General features: G+C 37.3%; 1 protein-coding gene across 11 annotated transcripts in view; it reads left to right on the top strand.

Moving 5' to 3' along the window:
- DST (dystonin) overlaps positions 1-20,733 on the top strand; it is a 311,102-nt gene that overhangs the window by 195,893 nt on the left and 94,476 nt on the right. For 6 of the 11 annotated variants that reach the window (XM_054822944.1, XM_054822945.1, XM_054822946.1 and 3 more), the window contains 6 exons: positions 9,391-9,543; positions 11,594-11,827; positions 12,113-12,394; positions 14,175-14,720; positions 17,104-17,280; positions 19,977-20,100. In XM_054822944.1, the coding sequence (XP_054678919.1) occupies positions 9,391-9,543; positions 11,594-11,827; positions 12,113-12,394; positions 14,175-14,720; positions 17,104-17,280; positions 19,977-20,100 (1,516 nt within the window). Of the gene's footprint in view, positions 1-68; positions 5,694-5,932; positions 6,080-6,227; positions 6,444-6,631; positions 6,779-7,759; positions 7,994-9,390; positions 9,544-11,593; positions 11,828-12,112; positions 12,395-14,174; positions 14,721-17,103; positions 17,281-19,976; positions 20,101-20,733 lie in introns of all 11 variants that reach the window. The other 5 variants (XM_054822953.1, XM_054822942.1, XM_054822951.1 and 2 more) reach the window with 1 other exon arrangement.

The raw sequence follows: 20,733 nt of genomic DNA, 5'->3' as shown, positions 1-20,733 counted from the left end.
AATCAAAAGAAAATTTAAAACACACAGTCTGAAAATAGTGATAGCTTTTCTTTTATACTCCTTTCTAGGTGAATAAAGTCATTGCTGGTGCCATTGACCAAACGACTGGAGAAGTCCTTTCAGTCTTTCAGTCTATTTTAAAAGGTTTTATTGACTATGACACTGGAATTAGATTGCTTGAGAATCAGCTGATCCTTTCTGGAATAATTTCTCCAGAATTAGGAGTATGTTATGATTTGGAAGAAGCTAAAGCTCATGCCTTAATTGATGAGCAGACTCTGTTGCAGTTGCAGGAATTAAGTAATGCAAAGAAGCTTATTTCAGAGTCATCATTATCAAATCTTCCAGTTGTATCAGCTTTAGAACAAGGTCTAATTTCAGAACCTTTGGCTATTAAAATTCTTGAGAATCAGCTTTCAAGTGGGTACTTGATTTTGCCATCTACTGGAGAAAACCTGACTTTGCAGAATGCTTTTCAGAGAAACCTGATTTCTCCAACATTATATGCAAAGCTTCTGGAAAGACAAGACACATGTAAAGATCTCATAGACCCCAACTGTGCTGAGAAGATTTCCCTTGAACAGATGATTCATAGGAGCGTAATACATGAAGAAAAAGGTTTAAGACTCCTACCTGTGAAACCACAAGAAAAAGGTAGAATCATGTTCAAATGTGGAAGGAAGATAACTATTTTGAGGGCAGCCCATGAAGGACTCGTTGATCGGGAAACAATGTTCAGGCTGCTTGGTGCTCAGTTAATGTCTGGAGGTATAATTGACCCTGACTCAGGGAAGCGATTGACTGTGGAAGAGGCCGTGAGACAAGGGATGATAGATCAGGACACTGCTTGTGGGATCCTCACACATCAGGTTCAGACTGGTGGAATCCTTTGCCCAAATTCAGGACAACGCTTGACTGTTGATGAAGCTGTACAATGCAACTTAATATCATCTACCAGTGCACTGCTGGTATTAGAAGCACAGAGAGGCTTTGTTGGACTAATTTGGCCTCACACTGGTGAAATATTTCCCATATCAACGTCTTTGCACCAAGAGATGATAACAAATGAGCTGGCATTCAAAATACTAAATGATAGACAGAAAATAGCTGCGCTTTACATTCCAGAAACTTGTGAAATAGTCAGTCTAGATAAGGCTGCACAATCAGGGTTAATAGACATCAATACTGTATCTATTTTGACCAATGTGACTTTACCAGATAAAATGCCCAATGTAGAAGAATTAGAGTCCCCTTGTAAAAATGCTGCAAAATGGTTATCGACGTATGAATTCCTGCCATCTGTATTTCGTGACTGTGAGGAGCAACATGAAGGTGCTGGCACAGAAGACCCTGTATGTCATAATTTAGATCAAGCTAAGAAATTATTCATATCTTATCTGATGATAAATAGTTATATGGATGCAAACAGTGGAGGAAGACTTTTATTATATGATGGACAGTTGCAAGAAGCCATCAACATGTTGCTGGAAGGTGGTGGTGCTGCGTACAATGCTGATGTGTCAGAAATGGACTTTAATAAGAAATACGCAAGCCCGAAAGGAATTAACCTAAAGTCAGCTGGCAGTGTCCACTTTAATAATGTCACAGGCAGTGTTCAGGGTGATCTTTCAGGTGCTGAGAATACTTCTAATAACAGGAAATTAAATCAGTTTGAAGATTTTGGGAATTATACATATTCACAGGGAGAAGATCTCCATGTGTGTAGACCAGATGTTTGCAATACTGGTCGTACTGAGCAATCAGAATATACACAGGAGACAACATCAACTAACCCTACAGAACTTAGAAACGTAGTAAGTAGCACTCAAAATTCCATGAACAGAAATTCACTCGGAGGTCTTCTGGTGGTTTCTGAGTGGACAGAATTGTGTAAGCACAACGATCAGAAGGCAAATTCAGGAAACATTGAAGGATGTATTCCAAATGACTCAAATCCAAATCGTATTTCAGAAACAGAGAAAGAGGAGATTTATATGGCAGATAGCCTGGGTAATGAAAACAGGAATGATAAAACCTTACAAAATTCCTTGAGTGTGAATGATTTCTCAGATAATGAAACCTGGAGAGAGCTGGAAAGGTGCACAAAATATGGGCCTCACATATTCCAAGCCGACAATAGCAGAATGGTACTGGATAGCGGCAAGAAAGATGATTTTCAGAGAAGTCTTGATTCATCCATCAGTGCAGATACTGAATATAGACTTCCAGAAGAATTGGTTAGTCAACGTGGTGACACACTACAGTTTGAGGATAATGGATATAGCGACCAACCTCTACAGGACTGCACTGATGCACATAATGGGCCATCCCTAGAGGACTATCTTTATATGCATCGCAGGCTATCCTTGGAGGATTGTGCTGATATGTGGAGTAAGCTGTGTCTAGAAGACAGTGGAGACATGCATTGCAGGCCTTCATTGGGTGGCGATCCTGTTATACATGATGGACCGCCTGTGGGGGACACTAACAGCGCAGCACAAAGGCTAACAGTAGAAGAAAGCAATCTTACATTTGACAAGTTACTGCTGTGTGACAGTAGCTCTGACTCATCAGTAGAAGGGAGTGATGGCATCCCACAGTTTGAAAGTAACTGCTTGCAGCATGAATGTGGTGAGGTAGCCTCTGAAGATGACAGCTCTCAGTTTGATGATGATGACGACGACGACGATGATGCCTATGAAACACCTCAGGTTGATGATGATGACAGTGATGTCTATGGTACTCCACAAATTGATGATGATGATTCCTATGAAACTCCTCAAGGTGATGATGGTTTTGATACCTTGCAGGTGGGGGATGATGATACACCAGAGCCGAAATTGTCTGGAACATCAGTTCCATTAGGTTTTCTAGAGGACAGAGGTGGTATAATAACCCTGAGAGAAGAAACCAGCTCTTTTCAAGAACTTGCAACTAGTGTTGGAGAGAGTGTTGGTGTTAATCTGGCAGGTCTGCCTGACAGCATAAATACAGCTTCTGCAAGTGCCAAAACTATGGCAAGAATACCTGAGGAGGAAGGGGAAAGAACAGGGAGCTTTGGAGAGAAGGAGCAAAAATTAACAGTTACTCTGGAGAGTGAAGGAAGAAAGGAGGGAGGGCATAGTTCTTTACAGAAGATGTATGAAGCAGAAGTACAAGAGAGAAGAGAGGAAGATGAAATGAAAGCGGAAAGTGACTCCTATGAGGATGAATCTGAAGGAACACAGGAGGAGGAAGATTATGAGGAGGATTATGATAGTTATGATGATTCTGACACTGATTCTAGCAGTGATGAAGAAATGGATATTTTTTGCTCACACCGTCAATGTATAAACAAAGGTGACCAGCTCTTAATTTCCTTAGGAGACAGAGAAAATAGTGATGAAAATAATCAGAATATTGATGACTGTTGCTATTCTTTAGGCCAGAAGAGAGGGTATACTTTGCACTTCCAGTCTAGCCATGAAAATGGAAAACTATCCTCAGGAAAATGTGAATCTGCATCAGATGTTTCTGAGGAAAGATGTGCTAGTCTTACATGTACAAGTGAAGAAGACAGACAGCAGGAAACAGAAGATGAATATGGGGCTTGTGTCAAAAGTAAACACATTTCACAAGATACTACTGAGCCTATTCAGTCTGAAAATACCTTTGACACTAAATGGACCTCCTGTAAGAGTGAAGAAGATAACAAAACACAGCTTAAGGTTCGAAATTCTCAGCTTCTTGATGATATTGTGACATCTGACGTTGGTGTAACAGCCTTCCCAATTACAAAGCAAGCTACTGACGATGATGAAAGCACTCAGACAAATTTGCTTCTCTCAGAATGCTTTATTCATATCATAAATAAAAATAATAGTACCATGCCAATGTTACATTCAAATCATGGACAGAGAGAAGCAGTATTTGTAAAGGAAAAAGTATTAAATGATACAGCTGGTATGGAACAACTAAAGGAAAGTTCTTCCCAAATGGACAATAAATTCCTTGTGGATATGCCTTATGTGAGCGATGGTGATAGTTCATTTAGTGACAAAGTACATCCGATCACCAGTAGAAAGCATGGTGAGATAAGAGGTTTTGAAATTCTTACAGAAAATAAAAACAGAGTAAATATTATGGAGGAATGTAGTATTATGGGGCTAAGTAGAAGTCCCATTCAAATGGAAAGCCTTGGGGAAATATTTGATGCATCAGGAAATAAAGCTGATAGAGAAACTCCTGTTTCAAGTAAAGAACAAGTAAATGTTGATCAAGCTTTGCTTAACATTGGAGGTGGTGCGAAATCAGATGAATTTAAGAGAGATTTTAACATTTCTGCTTCTTTAAAACAATATACAACAGACATAAAAGAAGGTGGCCATTCAGAATTGGATAAAACTGAATCCTGTTGCTTTGAGGACAGGGAAAGAGGGAAAAAGGGTATGCAAAATGAAAAAGATTTTCTGCTAAATACAGAAGAAATGCCTTCAAGTGAATTTAACAGTTGTTCTTTTCCTCCAACTGATACAGTGGAACCAAAGGAAATTAGCATAATTAAAGAAACAGAGAGAGTTATCTGTCAAAATACCAACAACGTTCTTAAAGACTTTTCAGAAAACAAGAGCAGCAATGACAGTGAGTTTTCCCCAATAAAAGCAGATGCTTTAGGAAGTATTGAGCATGCCAAAGAATCAGGGGATGGGAATGAAGTGCTACCTTCTGGGAGTCATACTGACACCACTGATGTTTCTTCTGCAATTCTGAGCAGCATAGGGGCTGGCTTGAATTATGGTGCCGAGAAAGAACATGAGACACTGAAAAATACAAAGGGAGAAAATTTCATGGCCAGTGAGACTTCTTCCCTTGGAAATGGTTTCAAAAAGCTAGTGTCCATGGAGTCATTACAAAAGGAAACAGGACCCTGCAAAGATTTTCAGGTAAAGGAAGGTATTTTACAATCACCAGAAATGTCTGACACAGTAATGGAAGACTTAAAAAATATATTTCGAAGGAAATTGAAAATGGGACATGTTTACTGCAAGCAGGAGGGTGAACCCCTAAGTTACTCCGATACCAAAATTTTAATGCAAAATTTATTTACAATGGTTAGAAGCACCCAGCTTGGGAGTGACACGTCTAATGGATCAAATCGCAAGCAAATAAGCAATGCTGTTGGAACCGCATTAATGTTTACCCCGCCGTGTACAGAGCCAAAGGATGGTGATGCTCTTCCGTTGCATTGGCCTGATTGCAGAAGTCCTGATCTTCTTCGTGATATTCTGAAGCAGGAGTCATGCAAGCAAAAGATGGCTGATCCAGATGAAAGGAAGAGTGAAACAGATGTGAAAGCTCCTTTCCCAAAACTTACTGCTTCTGAACTTCTGGAGATTTTTCAAGTCTCACCTGGAGATCAAAGTACAAGCAGCTTAGAGGAGTTGATAAGTGGTTTGCTTACGAGCTCACAGGTTGCTAGTATCACCACAGAACGTGAGGGTAGAGGCAAAGTAGATGGGCTTTGTACTCTTTTCTCAACAGAACAATCGGAGTTTGGATCAGAAATTGCTAAAGAGAAAACATTGACAGATGACACAGCCGTTGCTTGGAGAAGTGACCAGGAGCATGGGAAGACAGACGGCCTGTCCAAAGGCTTTACTGAGCCTGTTTTCAAAACAAAAGAAGCAGTCCTAGAAGACACCCCCACTAGCATGGTAAGTAACAACAGCTGGTATGTGCTACATGTCCTGTGTTAAAGGAATTGCATGAATCCTTCCAAGTGCTGGAGAGAATAATTAAACAGGAAAAATGGTTGAAAAATTAAATTATATTTAATATAGATTTAAAATAAATTGAAATATAATCAAAAGTAATTAAACTAAGGACTTTTATTGCTTATTTTCAAGTCTGTCAGATTGGAAAACCTCTTCTTATTGTTAAAACTCATTTTCAGGTTGATGGAATACAGACGTGTTTAAAGTTAACAGAGAAAATGCGAGGACATTTGGCAGTGCTTCGAGATATGAAAAGCCACCTAGAAAACCAGCAGCCTATTAGTAACAACCTGGAAATACTAAAAGATCAACTGGAACAACTAGAGGTAAGGAAAGTGTTCTTTATGCTTGTACTTAGTGATGGGTGCTAGGAGAAGCCCTTAGATAAAGAGAGATTTCAAATATAATTAATTCAGATTTAAATGTCTTTCTTGCTTAGTAACTTCATGCATTTTATATATATTCTCTTTATAGTCATTTGAATCAGGACTGACTACCTTTGCAATTATCCTAAAAAAGGACATGAAGTTGACAGAAGAGTTTTTAAAGTTTTGTAACAGGGATATTCCTGAAGAGAAGCTTAAAGAGCTAAAGATAAGCTATGACTATTTGCAGGAAGCGTTTTTGGTGGTCTGTGATACATCTTCAAAACGAGCAAAACAAATAGTCTGTGCTCTTGACTCGGAAATGGTATGTATTTATCAGTGTATGTTTTTAGCTTGGTTTTCTTCGAGGTAATTTGGCTAAAAAGAACGAATTTGGTTTTGCTTTATTTTGTTTTATCTTAATGTAAAAATACATGTATTATTCTATTAAATATGATAGAAAATGTGACTAGACTCCAGGGGCATAAATAAATATACAACTTCCCTTTCTAGTCTAAGCTTGCGGTATTACACCAGCAACTTTTAAGCAAACTGCAGAGATTTTCAGACTGGATCACAGAAAACAGTGAAATCATGAACGACTTCACCGTGAACACTAATGATATAGAAGAGATGAAGAAAAGTTTACAGCTATTTAAAGTAAGTATCCTTTATGGCAGGTGTTGGTGCTTCTGACCAATGTTGCTACTTATTGTGAATTATTAGCTCGGTTTTGTATACCTGCTCATTAACTTCTATCGGTTTAACAGATGGCTAGAACTAATTACTTCAGACAACGGCTACTTGATAATCCAGTAATAAAATATTGTTGATTTGCTTTTTCTCTTGGAAAAAAAATTTGACAGAGTTTGGCTTACTGAGGAAGCTATTGGTTCTGCCTACATTTTTGGAAATCTAATTTATAATACAGATATTTCAGTGATTAAAATTAGATCTTTATGCATAAGGACCATAATCTTTACTGAAGTTTAATTACCTTCCAAAGCAATTATATATGAGAACACACAAGGGGGAAAGATAAAAACCTCTTCATTACACACTCCATGAAACGAGTCATGGAAAACAAATCAGATCAAATTTTTAGTAAAGTTCATACACTTCAGTATGTATGAACAATAAAAATGACATTATTTTACTGTGCTTTAATAGAGTTCCAGTGTGCATGGTAACGTCATAGGGGCTGCACAGTGCATAATTACAGGCAGAATTTGCCACACTGCTGGAAGTGGGGCTTCTCGCTGTGGAGTTAAGAACAGGAATGCTTTCAAGTAAGTATTTTAACATTTCTGGGTCTTCAGACCTAGAACCTAGAAATGTTAAATCTAACCTGCCATAAATCTTCCAGAGTTGAAGGTCAGCCAGTTTTCAGACATCCATGTTCAAGGTCATCTTATTTATTACTTGGACATGGACTGTCCCAGAGGCAAACCATGCACAAATTCAGATGCCATATCTGAATGTGTCAGAATGATTCTGACACAGAGTTTTGCTTTACTGTGGCTAAACTGTCTCCCAAAAGCATTTCGGAACAGGAGCTAAGAGCAAAGAGTGGAGATACTTGTGTTTTATTTGTACTGAATTTGTCTTTGTTGCTAGTCATTTCCTTCTCTTCATTTACAGAACAGTGCTGCAGAACTTGGCTGTAAAAAAATGCAACTGGAGTCCACTGCATTAGATGTTCAGTTCTTCATTTCCGAACATGCCCAAGACCTTTCTCCTAATCAGAGCAAACAGCTGCTGAGGCTCTTAAATACCACACAGAAATCTTTTCAGGAAGTACAGGAAGCAATAACATCTCAAGTGGAAAGTTTAGAGACTCAGTTACAGGCAGCGCAAGAGCTGGGTGATCAGAAGGTTTGCCTTGCTGTGTAAATGTGTGCTGAGTGTTTTTGTCTATGGATGAGGAATTTTAATACCAGCATGCAGTATTAAGTGTATTCCTATCTTCTCAGGTTTTACTGCAGATACATTCGTAGTTCTACAAAGATGCTATTGATCAAGTTTGGTGAATTTTCATTTCTGTCTTTCCTTGGTACAGTCACAGAAACAGGATATTAGATTATGGACAGATACAGTTTTGGGCGTTAGGATCTGTACAGCCTGAGGTGACCAGGTCTGCTCTTTCTAGCAATGAGAGAAATTTACTTGAGGTTTTCTTTCCTTAGCAGCTATGTCAGTAATTAAATAAACGAGCAAACTCTTCTGCCTGCAGCTGTATTGATCAATGAATTTACTATCGCACCATTGCTCATCATTTCTGTCCTGCTGAAGACCTTCTTTTCCTCTGATTTGCCAGGTCGTCTGCTAATGTGATTATTTTCTTTCTAGGTCCTTACAGACAAAGAACCAGATTTGTTTGAATCCTTGCTAGCATGGCTTGTTTTGACTGAGACAGGTTAGAGGGACAAACATATGAGTAAATCAGCTAAGATACTTGCAAATCTAGGCGTGGGCACAGGGAAAGCTATCAGTGAAGTTGGGACACTTACTTCTTCAGCTGGCATGGCTGCAGTTGGCAAGCACAAGCAGCCTTTGTAGAGTCAAAGGAGGCTGATAAGATGCTGCAGTGTAACTGCATCTCCTCTTCTCTCATAGAAGCACTGTTAAGACTCAGAATCACCATCTCAACCCCCAGCTTATGCATAATGAAAGGTGTTTTGGCATTCTGAAGACTTTGTATTGTTTTGCCATCTTAAGAACATTTGTTTCCACCATGCTTTGTGAAGGAAACATAAAATTGAGTAAAGGAAAGACACAGATAACTTTTCTATGACTTAGTAACAACTTGCATGTTTTGTTCTTTTCTACTGCTTAAAAAGTCAACATTTTCTATTCAGGTAACATATTATGCATACCAACAAGAGCTAACTCACAATCACAACTAACCTCTGTTTTGATATCCTTTTTTCAGAATTAACAGTGTTTATCACAGGTTTCCAGCGGTTAAGAGACTGGATTTTCACTCCTGTCATTTGGAGATTTCATCTTTCACATATGTGCATGGCCAGACTTCTACTGGGCAATTCCATCAAAACATGGCCTCTTTTACTTACAACATATTTGAGGTTTATCCATAACTTCTGTATGTTCATCTTGCTCTTTGTACCACTGCTATCATGTTTACAGCATACTTCTAAAATGATTGCTTTGCAATATTGATGTTCAAAGGTAATTCCTATTAGAGTGTCTGTTAGTTCCTGAAGTGAGGATGTTTTTGTTTCATTGTTCGATTGTATTTGGCTCTAATATAGGATGTGGCTGAACGGCAGCAGGAATGCAAAGAGAAACTGCAGGAAATCTGTGATTTGCTTACGCAGACTGAAAATCGACTCATCGGACAGCAAGAGTCTCTTGTTATTGGAGACAGCAAGGCTGAGCTAGAACAATACCAGACCAAACAGGAGGTATGCACAATTCTAGTCAGCTAAGTTAAAGATGACTGAGTGCACAGGAGAGTGACTAGGCTTAACAAGACTGTCATGTGAGAGGAGAGTAATATAGATTTGTTTGACCTACCAAAAGTAAAAGCTTAATGGTGTGCATTTAAACTGCTGCCCATGAATACACTCCAGTATGTGCCAGTGGGAGGAAAGACACTTTCAAACTAGGAGGCACTAGAATAGGGAGTATGCATGAGACGTTTCAAGAAGCACCCTTGGAGCAGGCGTGAAATTTGTTCTATATTGTCAGATGTGATAAAATCACGCTTGTTGATTATGCTAAAATAATTTCACTAGCTTTTTAACTGGTATCAGGGGGTGCTTATTCCTGTTCACAGTATTTTGAAGAATTTTGCTGCAAGACTCTCTTGCCTGAGGCTTTCCATTGCCTTACTCTTGTTTTGGTTTGAATTCTGTTTTTTCTGGTGTTACTTGCAATCTCCTTGGTGTCCTCATGTAACAGAGCCCTTTTGGCTTGCTTGCTTTCCTATTGAGACCTTGCTTTTCAACTGTATCCTGTCATCTACAAGCTTTTACTCTGTCCTGACTGATACTAATTGAGTTTAAGATAGTTAAAGGACTGAAGGACTTGGTACTCTTCTTCTTCCTTCTCCTAGTAGTAGTTTACTATATTGTAGAGTTCCAGATCAGGTTTAGTAATCTATAAAGGCAGAAATTTCCTTATTCATCTTGCCTTGCTTTACTTATCTTCAAAATAACACATCTAGTTTGTCCAAGTTCTCCTTATAGTCAGTGGAAAGATACAGACACTCCTGCGGTACTTCTTAATATCACTTACCTGTCTTAAGAATTTATGCCTTAAATGGGGTACCTGTGGGAGTAAAGAACTGACACAGCATGTGCTCCATTTTTTTTCCATCAGCTGTTTGTGACTGCCTTGTTATTTGCTGACTGATTTCTTGTAGACACCATCATAGAAGCATGTGTCAGGAGGGCGACAGGGGCTTAAAAAAGGTCTTTAATAGATCAAATCAGAGCTTTCATTCTCAGTGAGCTATTTGAAAGAGATCTTTGTCAGAGAAGGAGAATCTTGTCTTAATATAGTATTCCCAGGAGAATCTTTCTAACATATTTGCTGAAGTGTTAAAATGAGCTACAGTTTTAGCTGCCAAACTATATTCTATAATTGTTGCAAAATCTGTAGTCTAGAATGTGAATCAAGTGTTTTGTCTTCCAGCTTCAAGACTGTTACACTGTGTATAAAGAAAAAATAAAATCATTATTTCAGTAACTGGGTGAATGTATTCAACAGCATAATTAGTTATCATTAAAGCTCCCCTCAGATAACTGAGAGGCAGATTTTTTTATCTGAGTCTATCATAGGACTAGGCAAACTGCTTTGGATAAATGAAAACTAAACATCTGTCCTCTATGAAATTTAATTGACTTAAACATTCTTTGGAGATTGAAATTCTATGATTGATTACAATTAAAGAATAATATTCTTATGGCCTTTCTGGCCTGAACAAAACCAAGAAATATGGGAAAAATTCCACGTGGGAAAGATGACTACAAGTTTCTGAATGTATTCAGTCCCCTTATTTTCCGCAGCTTTTTGTTAGGATAATAATGGAACAGGATTTGTCAGAAGACTCACCTTACTAACTAAAGTGGAGCAGATATACTCTTACCTCTTGATATCTAAAAAAAAAGAAAAAAAAAATATTTTCTTCTGTGTACATGGAAATACAATATTTGAGCTGCTAAACAAAGGGAAAAAGTGGTCTCAGTCTGGATAGGGGTAGAAGCCAACAGACTTGCAATTTAAAAAAACCCTAAAAAACCAGATCAAGCTGCAGCAACGTTGTCAGATGTTGGATTGAATTTATTTTTTTAATAATCCTTTCTGCAATTTAGTAATGTATCATGTACTCTCCCAAGTTAGAAAGGACCAGTGTGGTGCTTGCCCCTAGAACAGAGATAGTTCCAGTAAAGTTAATTGAACAGATCTGGTGAATAATTTACTTCTATTTGCTTTCTTTTTTCTCAAAAGGAGATACAAAAAGACATGAGAATGAGTGCCCAGACATTGGCAGAGATTGTGAAAAATACTGAAACCTTTTTGAAAGAGAATGGAGAAAAGTTGTCACAAGAAGACAAGACTATTCTTGAACAGAAACTGAATGAAGCTAAGACAAAGTGTTTGCTCCTTAGCCAGAAGGCAGAAGAGTCCAAAAAAGAACTGGATAAAGCTATGACAACAGCAATTAAGCAGGAAACAGAAAAGGTTTTTAGGCAACCATTTCATACCTTTATACAACCTTACTACATGTCTTACGGGATTAGTCTTGCAACTTATTATTGATATTCCATGGAGAGATTAAAATCGTATTTCATTTGGGTGACTAATAAACTGTTTGCTGGTTTATTTTCTTTATAAAATAACCAGCAACATATATGTCAATCAAAAATTTTGTTTAATGTCAATGTATTTTAAATGGTCTGTTTGCATATGATATTTTGTAGAGCCTAAAGAAGATTTCTAAACTGAAACTGTAAAATTTCAATGTAGGTTGCAGCCATAGAACAGCTGGAAGAAAGTAAAAATACGATAGAAAATCTCTTGGATTGGTTATCAAATGTGGATAAAGAAGCGGAACATGGACGGAAATTTAAGCAGGCAATAGAACAGAACGGAACACACTTTGAGGAGGGAGATGTGAAGGCTTTGGAAGGAGAAGAGGATGATGTCAATGGTAATCTGCTGGAAATTCAGCCAGACATTGAAACTGGGGTGGATGGACTAGTAAAAAGCACAGAAGATAATCTGAACCAGCAGTATCAGAAAGTCAAGGTACTGTTACTGGGTTTATTCAATATTCAGGTGCTAAGCATGTCAATCCTCATTGAACATAAGTGAATTCAATCTCATCCTTTCTGGCATAGACAACAGGCACTAGGAAGTTAGTGATACACAGTGGTAGGAATTTCAGTAGTTAGAATGTATTGCCAATTTGTCACTTTTTCACTGTTACTATGATTGTTTCCTGCAAAATAAGAAAAAGGACATATTCTGCAAGGTAAATGTTGAGAATCCTGATGGTGAGTCTATTATTCTTAAATTTTATAGTGAGAAGATAATGCAGGTAAATAAAATGCAAAAAGCAGCAACATAAATTCATACCCTTTATGTGAATTCTTCAAAAAATCCTTGTAACAGCCAAATGATTCAACCCCCTGCAATTCCCTCTGAACACTGATTCCCAATATCTGCAAATAATAGTTTGCTGAAAAGATAATCTTTATTCCCTGTAACTTTAACACATGGGCAAAGCACTACTTAAAGGCTTCAGAGGGATGAATTACACAAAACTACAGCACAGTATTTTACAAAAAGATTTTCCAGGGAAGATAATTGGAAGCATTTAAAACAATAAGAGCTCGGTTTTATGACTTTTGTTGACTTACAGTTGAGCAACCAAGAACTTTTAGGTGTGTTTTGATGGACATGTTAATGAAAATGATTATGCTGATAGCTGATACTATTTTGGATTTCCTTTCTTATTAGAAAAACCCAAACACCTAAGAAAATAAAATATTTTGGGTTTGTGTACATGATGTTTTTACTTCCACTTTTTTGACAGTTCTTTTCTGCATCTAATGCCCACTGTACTCATAGAAGAAAAGCATACCAGTCTATTTTACATAGCTCTTTCACATGGGAATAGAGGACCTTCAAGAATGGAGATTTTTTGAAAGCATATATTTGAAATATGTTTTTTAATTGGCATACAGTTCTAGTTCCTATGGCTTACTATTTTTTTAATGAGATTGAAACAATTTACATGCATAGAATGTGTCTCTTTTTAATGTTGAAAGGACCTGTTTTATGACCAAATATATTGGATAAGAATCACTGCTCTTGAAGTTGAAACATGAAATTAAAATATTGGAGAATAATAATGTTTGTTCACTCAATCTAAGAAGAAAGAATCTGTCTTCTTTTTAATGTTTGATGCTTTCACTCCTTTTGGTCTGTTTGTCTAAATTGTCTACAATGTATGTAACAGAAAATGGAACAGTTTTGATTTGGAAAGTTACCTACCTTTGAATGCTTTATTTGATAAATCTTATTTTGAGACAGGGTATTAAGAAAATTTTGACTACACTAAGCACGCTACCTTAAATGTTAATTAATAAGCAAATAATTTTTGTTAGGAAAAAATGAAAGAGATTTATAATGTCTAGTTTTACTATACAGAGTTGTCTTTTAGAAGTACAGTGGAAGTGTTCATGTGATTATATATATCTCCTAGTATTTCTGAGTTCCAGTGATATATGAAGACTCCCATTTGGCCATGGCATGTATATCTGGCTAAAATTACCATTGGATGTTTTGTAAAATTTTGAAACTGCACAGAAATATGACCAGCAGTCACACTCTCCCTTAAATTACTCATGAAATGGTTTTTAATAAAAATTATGAAAATTAGAAAAGCTTTTTATCATTTTGATGGACTTTGTTTTACTCATTGTTTCTAAACAGAATTCAGCAGAGATTTCAAGACAGTGATCGTCTAATGGAACCATCTGAGAAGGTGCTGCTCATAATTTATTTTATTTTTTTCTTGCAGGCTCAACATGAGAAAATTATTTCACAGCAGCAGGCTGTCATAATAGCAACTCAGTCTGCTCAGGCACTGCTTGAGAAACAAGGGCACTACCTTTCCCCTGAAGAAAAAGACAAGATGCAAAGGAACATGAAAGATCTGAAGGCTCAGTATGAGACTGCTTTAGCTGAATCGGAACGGAAAATGAAGTTGACTCATTCTTTAAGAGAAGAACTTGAGAAATTTGATGCAGACTATAGTGAATTTGAAACTTGGCTGCAGCAGGCAGAACAAGAACTTGACAATTTGGAGGCAGGTGCTTCTGACTTCAGTGGTATTATGGTCAAACTGAAAAGGCAGAAGAGTTTTTCAGAAGATGTTATATCTCACAAAGGTGACTTACGGTATATTACGATTTCTGGACAAAGAGTTTTAGATGCTGCAAGGTCATGTAGTAAAAGAGATGGTGTGAAGGTTGACAAAGATGGTATCGATACTTCGGCTACATATACTGAAGTGCAAAATAAATTGGATAGTGCTTCAGACCGTTTCAAATCTGTCTATACTAAGGTAAGTTTTATTTATACTGAGTAGGAAAGACAACTATAATTGATTTGGCAGTTTGTATAAAAATGGGTTAGCTGATGAAACAAATACTGTAGGAAGTTGTAAATTCTTTGTTTCTTAAAGTTAGATAGCAGAATAAGATGCTTTTCTAGAAGATCTGCTTTCCTCAAGTGCCAGACTATTTAAGGTCTGAATGCATGAAATTTTCTACCTTGTGTTATAAGGGAGAAGTTAGACCAGATTTCCTCATTGTTCTTTCCATCTTTAAAGAGGCTTTTTGGGTTTATGACAGTACAGAATGCCTGACTAACATTTTGGGATGGAAAGAAATTGTAATACTTTTAGATGGATAACATTTTTTTTATATTCGTTGCTTATTTACTTGGCTTCCTACTCGTACAATGAGTATAGAAAGAGAGAGACTGTGCCAAAATTAACATTCAAAATTTCAGTTTGATTTGTATCCTGAAATAGTTTGTCCCAATGTGACCTTTGTTGTCAGCACTAGCCATGCAAGAACGTACTGATTTGAGTGTAGCGATTCTTTTGCACTACTCTGCCAAATAAACATTTTATCCTTAACAATCTGAGATCAGTCTCTAACTAAGGGGAAACGAGCAGTGCAAAATCCTCCACGTACCTTAGAGAGGGAAGATAATCCAGCTCTGTGTGCCAGGTTCACGTATGGAATCTGTCTGGTATGACGAGACAAACCTCACCAACTGGTCTCACATGCCGACTCTCCAGCTTTCAAAAAAACCGACAAAGTGTCGTTCAATATTGATAGTATTCTGAAATTGTAAACTTTTGAGATAATTATTAATAGAACCATTTAAGAGACAGTTACTGTCTGTATGCTTTGACTATGCCATTTCATAATTTTCCAAGATCATAGGTTCAGACTCCTTAGTAGAGCTTCAGTTTTCACTGATACAGTGTTGGTCTGCAGCAGTTGCCATCTTTGAGAATTTTCACGACTTCAAGGTTTTCTTGCTCAGAAACATAAATTCTGTAAATTCATGGGTTTGATCACTTGATGACAAAAACAATGTAAACTCTGTTGAACAATTTGTGAGGAAGGCTTTCCAATTGCAGAAGCTAATTTTGATTTTCCTATGTAGTTTGTATGAACAGTGAAACAGTTGCTTTACTGGATTAGTTAGACTGTTAATGGGAAGATTTCATTGCAAAATTTTTAGAGAGCTTACTTTTATGCACATAAAAATCCTGTGCTAGCAGCTTGATTTCTGGTCTCAGATTAGTCAATTTGCCAAATTTTATCCTTTCCATATATACAGTAAGCACAGACACAATATTTATTTAAAATTAATATTTGACCATAAATATGCAGAGCAAAACCAACGGAAGTTAGACTTTTCTCATTAAATTGGGTCTTGTTAAGAACTTGAAAGACATTTAACAAGTGAGTTCTTCCACCATTTGTAAGTGGGATCTTCCAAGTTGTACATGGGTTTCTAGTAACCTTTTTGCCTTTTGTAAAAGCTTCTTGCTTTTAATAAATATTTATATTGCTTTTGTTTTTATGATATATATATATTTGCACACACACATATAAGTTTATAGGCTTATATGTTGAAGGAATCTTAGTTTTTTGTAAATTGTTTATGTAAATGAGTGCATTCTGTATTTGGCCACCAGATGGAGACCGGGTACCAAATGTGAATATTAAAATACAGTGTATGGAAGATTCAGAATATAAATATTTAAAGTAACTGTTTAGAAATATTATGACTTGATATAATCAGATTTTGTATGTGAAACCATCTCCAAAAAGACTGAAAGGGTTCCACTCACCTTTTTACGTGACAAATCACTGTATGCATCTTGGGGCATGCTAATATATAGGACTAATAGGATCTTGGTCAGATGATGTTCTTAAGTGACCAAAACAAAGCATATGTGCCGTACCAAGCCATATCGTTGTGAATTCGATAAAGCATTTATGAAAGCAATACTCTCCTGTCTGTATTTTAATTAACATATACATATCTTCTGTTTGTTAAAAAAATTTCTAGTTTCCACTGGCTACGTTTTTGGTGTCAGAGTGCTAATAAAGAATCTCGACATTGGTGGATCAAAAAATCTTCCTAAAGCTTTTCCTATTTTAGTACAGTGGGTTAGATTCCAGTTTCCCACCTGCATTGGTGAATTGATCCTAAATCACGCTTGAGGAGCACAAACTGGGAAGACCTGCGTAGCCTGTCCGTTTGTCATGCCTTAGTTCAGAAATCAATTAGAGTAGAACGATGACAAGAAAAAAATCATGCAGTCTTTCAGAAAGGAAAATATGACCTTGAAATTGGTATGAAATGCAGCACAGAGTTTAATGTCTGGGTATTTGCTTGTTTGTTTTCTACTGTTTTAGTGTAGCATCCTTGGAAATAACCTTAAAGACCTGGTGGATAAATACCAGCATTATGAAGATGCCTCATCTGGACTTTTGTCAGGTCTCCAGGCCTCTGAAATAGCTGTGAACAAACAACTATCAGAGCCAATTGCAGTGGATCCCAAAAATCTCCAAAGACAACTAGAAGAAACCAAGGTGAAAAGCTTTAAGCAGCAGAAGTACTTTTGTCCTAAAAGGAACTGCTTTGTATATGAAGAACAGGATAATCTTATATAATCCAAGTGGCTGCAGGCCGAATTCTTGCCTTGCATGTGGGCACGCAACTTTTATAGTTCTCAAATTCAGCTGTCGAGAGTGTTCGGGGGGGAAAAAAATGGGGACCAAGATACCGTTAGCAGTGGTGAAAGCAAGATGTATTTCATATCACTTAGCAAATGATAGGGTAAAATCAGGAAAGTTTTTGAACTAAGAAAAGATTTAGTGATTACAGTTTGCTCTCAGAGTAAGGCTTGGGTCTGAGTTCCTGATGGAGAAGACCATTTGATGTTTGTGGTCTGCAACTTTTGTTTTTTTCTGTTCACATTTGTGCATTACTGCATTATGAAAGGGTTCATACTGGATCAGCAATGTGATGTGAGTAGCCTGTTTGCCTGCTCCAGTTGTATCAGGTACTATATACCCTGCAGAGAGCAAATGTAACATATTTCGCCCTGCACAGAAAAATGGTATTTTGGTTGGGTTTTTTGTTGTAGGATTTTGTTTTGGTTTGTTTTGTTTTTTCCTCACTGAGGGGGTAACTCACAACTTTATGTAAATCCTAGCAGAGGCAAGATGGGTTAGTGATGGAGCTTGTGAAGATAAAACTCCTGTTAGTTGTATAAAATGCAGGTTTACAGACGGCTGTAGGAACCCAAGTATAAGGTGACTTACACAAAATTTTATACAGTCTGTTGGCTCCTATATTTTCATAAACACATTCAATCATCTATACTATAATTAAAATGTAAGATTATTTATTTTTCAGTGAGCAAGGCTGTTGTTCAGGCATTTCCTCACTGTTTTGTCTGTGCTGTGTGGAATATCCATGCAGTCTGATATTTTTGCTATTGACAAGTGATAGTCAATGGCTCTTGGAAAGTACGTGCTTTAACCATTTCCCTTACATCAGCCTGAGCAGTAGTTACATTTACCCCATGGTATCTTTCAAATCTACCTCTGGAATTGCCCAACACTTTGGGGTGTGACGCATCAGAGGAGACAAATCACAGCAATGTTCTAAGACGACAAAATTAAAAGTGTAAATTTTGAACTCCTAACAGTGGAACAATGTAGGTACATTTGTGCTTCCAAGCACTAGAAAAGTAGGAATAACACCAATTACAATTTGAAGCTTCATTTAAACTTTTTGTTCCTTATGCCAAAACAAATTATATCCTGCATAATGCCAATTTTCATGCAAGTAATACAAAAGGAGAGAGTACTGGGGCTCTTTTATGAAACGCCTACATGGATTACTTGCCACACAAAAGAGCACTCAATGAGTATGAGCTGGGAAGAAGGGAGAGGGTACAACATGTCAAAAGATTCAAAGGAAGAGAAAAAACAGGAGGCTGAAGAAAGAAAGCCAATTAATGAAAGCAAAACAAAGAGTATTTCTGAAGAAGTCAGGTGTTGCAAGTTAAAGCTGTCCCTTGTAGCCAACACATGCAGCTGATAATCCAGCTAGACACAGACCTTGGCAGCATGGTGAGGCCTAATCTTTTTATGGGGATTAACTGTTCTTCAGAATATTATTCAGTGCCTCTGGCATCAGCTTGCTTGCTTTCTGTCAATATACGAGGTTTTCTGGTACATCTTCTTTTTTACTTTTTTTTTCCCTCTAGAAGTAGAGTATATTTCTCTAGTGTAAGCAAAATTCCTCTTCAGGTCTATCTGAGATTTGTTGTGTCAAGTGGGTCAGCAAAACATGCTATGTTCTGGCATACTGTTCTGCTCCGGACTCTGGATACCAGTGCTGAATGCACTGACATGACTTCTTTGTCCTGGCAGGGCAGACAGGAGGATTACCTTTTGAGTCATACGTTCATTGAGTTAGCGTGTATCAAAAAATAAATGAGAAGTCCCTTTATTTTGGACTTGTATAAATTTCAAGTGAATCAAAACAAAGATACATCATATACATTAGCACAGAGGCCTGAAATAACGTAAAGACTGTTCACCCTAAAGTACTTTTATGTAAAAAAGGCTTTATGAAAGCCAGTTTCAGAAGTTGATTCAGCCTTCCTGTCTTTCTCTGTTGACTCTGGTGTGAGTCATGGCTGGGCTACTCTCTAAACCTATGTTCCTTGGTTAGATGGACAGACCTAGGCTAAATTCAATGATGCTGGCTCCACGAGGTTTCTAAACTGTGAAGGCGATAACATCTTGTTTCAAGCTATTCCTGTTTATGCTATGGTATCAGCCTGATCCTTTATCAATACAATTGGTGGTGAATGTGTAACTACTGCTGCTGGCTGTATGTTTTTTCCACCTGAATTGTTCTCTGATGCTGAGTTGAAAAATATGTTTATCCTTCTTTTGGATAGTATATGAGTCTGTACAAGTGGTCTTTAAAAACAATTAATCAAAAGACACATTTTGAAGTTACATGCAAGAAATCAGTTGAGTCAGAGAAGTATTGTAAAACAAGATAAAAAAGATGGTGAATAAACAAGGGCCAGAAGATCAACAGCAGTCATAGCCACTGGTGAAGATTTTCCTTAAGGAGAGGTCACATACTGAGTTAGTTTATTCCCAGCACTAAGTTTAGATTGTATGGCATATCTCAAGCTTTGCGTGTATAACTGTTAGCTGTACTGAAAAGCAAAACTGATAATTGTGGAATTTTACAGGTTCTTCAGGGACAAGTGTCTAACCACCAAATTGCTGTAGAAAAACTGAAAAAAGCTGCTGAAGTGTTATTGGATACAAGGGGAGAATTGACACCAGACAAAGATGAGATTCAGAAAACACTGGGTAAAATGTTTCTTTTTCTTAATACCTCTTTTTATCACTTGCATCTGCATGCAGGTACCGGAAGAAACAAAATACGGAGTTTCCACATTTTGTGTCACTGTTCAAGTCCATGTTTTGTTGAGTCATAAGCTATTACGACACAGTAACTTCATTGTTGGTCTGTCTCCTACATTGATGCATATGCTTTTCACTTAAAAGCTGTCATTTTATTTTTTACCTTTTTTTTTTTTCCCAGAAATAGGGATTATGTTTAATTTCCATGTTACAGATGGGCATGTTGAACAGAGTTAGTGATTTGCTGAGGATCATAAATTCTCCAATGGGAAGGAGCATGTTTCCAAACAATGATTTGAAGTTTGCTTAGCCAAGGAAATATTTCCTTCTGCCTTCAAGAAGCTGTCTGTGATGAGTTGATCTTGGCTGGCTGCCAGATGCCCACCCAGCTGCTCTCTCACTCCCCTGGCCCAACAGGATGGGGTTAGAAAATAAGATGGAAAAGCCCATGGATCGAGATAAAGACAGGGAGATCACTTACCAATTACTCTCATGGGCAAAACAGACTTGACTTGGGGAAAATTAAATTTCATTTATTGCCAAATAAAATAGATTTTGATAGTGAGTAACAAAGACAAA

The sequence above is a fragment of the Grus americana genome, chromosome 3 (genome assembly GCF_028858705.1).
Source record: "Grus americana isolate bGruAme1 chromosome 3, bGruAme1.mat, whole genome shotgun sequence".
In the NCBI taxonomy this organism is placed as follows: domain Eukaryota; kingdom Metazoa; phylum Chordata; class Aves; order Gruiformes; family Gruidae; genus Grus; species Grus americana.
The sequence above is the reverse complement of the archived record's forward strand: the minus strand, read 5'-3'. Positions and strand labels throughout refer to the sequence as shown.